This window comes from Arachis ipaensis, chromosome B03 (assembly GCF_000816755.2).
Source record: "Arachis ipaensis cultivar K30076 chromosome B03, Araip1.1, whole genome shotgun sequence".
NCBI classification, from domain to species: Eukaryota; Viridiplantae; Streptophyta; class Magnoliopsida; order Fabales; family Fabaceae; genus Arachis; species Arachis ipaensis.
Window position 1 is genome coordinate 126,450,970 of NC_029787.2, and position 1,055 is coordinate 126,452,024.

Below are 1,055 nucleotides of genomic sequence, written 5' to 3' on the forward strand. Positions count from 1 at the left end.
TAGTGAATAAATAATATTTTTTTTATATATATATATATTCATGCACGATGTCACTATGCATGAGCATGTATCTATATAAGAAGACCAATATTCTACATGTTCCTGCGCCGAAGCCCAAAAGCAAATTAAGCTATTAGAAAATCTCAACAACCATGGCTACTCTCTCCCCTCTCTCTTTCTTGGCCACAACCAAGGTCTCTGCATCCTCGCCATCCTTGCTTCCATCCTCCTCCAGAAAACCCTCCAAAGCCAGCCACCGAATTGCAAAGGTGTCATGCAATGCTAGCAACCCTGAAGGAGAACCACAAAACAACAGGAGGGATGTTCTGGTTGGCCTGGGAGGACTGGGGGCGGCGGCCGCCACTTTCTCCTACAACCCTTTGGCCTTGGCGGATGCGGTGGCCACCGACGTACACGCTTGCAACAAGCCAAGCCTTCCCCCAGGCGCAAAGCCCATCGCGTGTTGCCCTCCAAACTACGAAAACAAAGAACCCATTGAGTATGTTATCCCAAAGTACACAAGCCTAAGGATTAGAACACCTGCTCATGATTATGCTGACTTAGACAAGTACACGAAAGCCATTACCATCATGAAATCTCTTCCAGACGATCACCCTCACAGTTGGACTCAACAGTCTAGGATCCACTGTGCTTATTGCCACAACTCTTATACCCAAGTGGGTCACAAAGGCGTTGAAATGCAGGTCCACTTTTCTTGGATCTTTTTGCCTTTCCATCGCTGGTACCTTTACTTCTATGAGAGAATCTTGGGGAAGTTGATCAATGATCCCACTTTTGCATTGCCCTTCTGGAACTGGGATGCCCCTGAAGGCATGGAGATGCCTGCAATATTCACAGACAGGAGATCCCCACTCTACAATGCTCTGAGGAACCAGAACCATCTACCACCAACGCTCGTAGACTTGAACTGGAATGGTAGGAGCACGGGTGTTGATGGGAGTGGTGACGTGGAAGCCAACCTGGCAACAATGTACAGACAAGTGTACGAAGTGAAGAGGCCATTATGCTTCTATGGGAAGCCTTACCGGGCAGGA

The 1,055-nt window shown here is 47.9% G+C and overlaps 1 protein-coding gene across 1 annotated transcript in view; it reads left to right on the forward strand.

The window, feature by feature from the left end:
• LOC107631911 (polyphenol oxidase, chloroplastic) overlaps positions 87–1,055 on the forward strand; it is a gene marked incomplete in the record, with an annotated part of 2,159 nt that continues 1,190 nt past the window's right edge. The window contains 1 exon segment of the mRNA XM_016335498.2: positions 87–1,051. Coding sequence (XP_016190984.1) covers positions 153–1,051 — 899 coding nt within the window.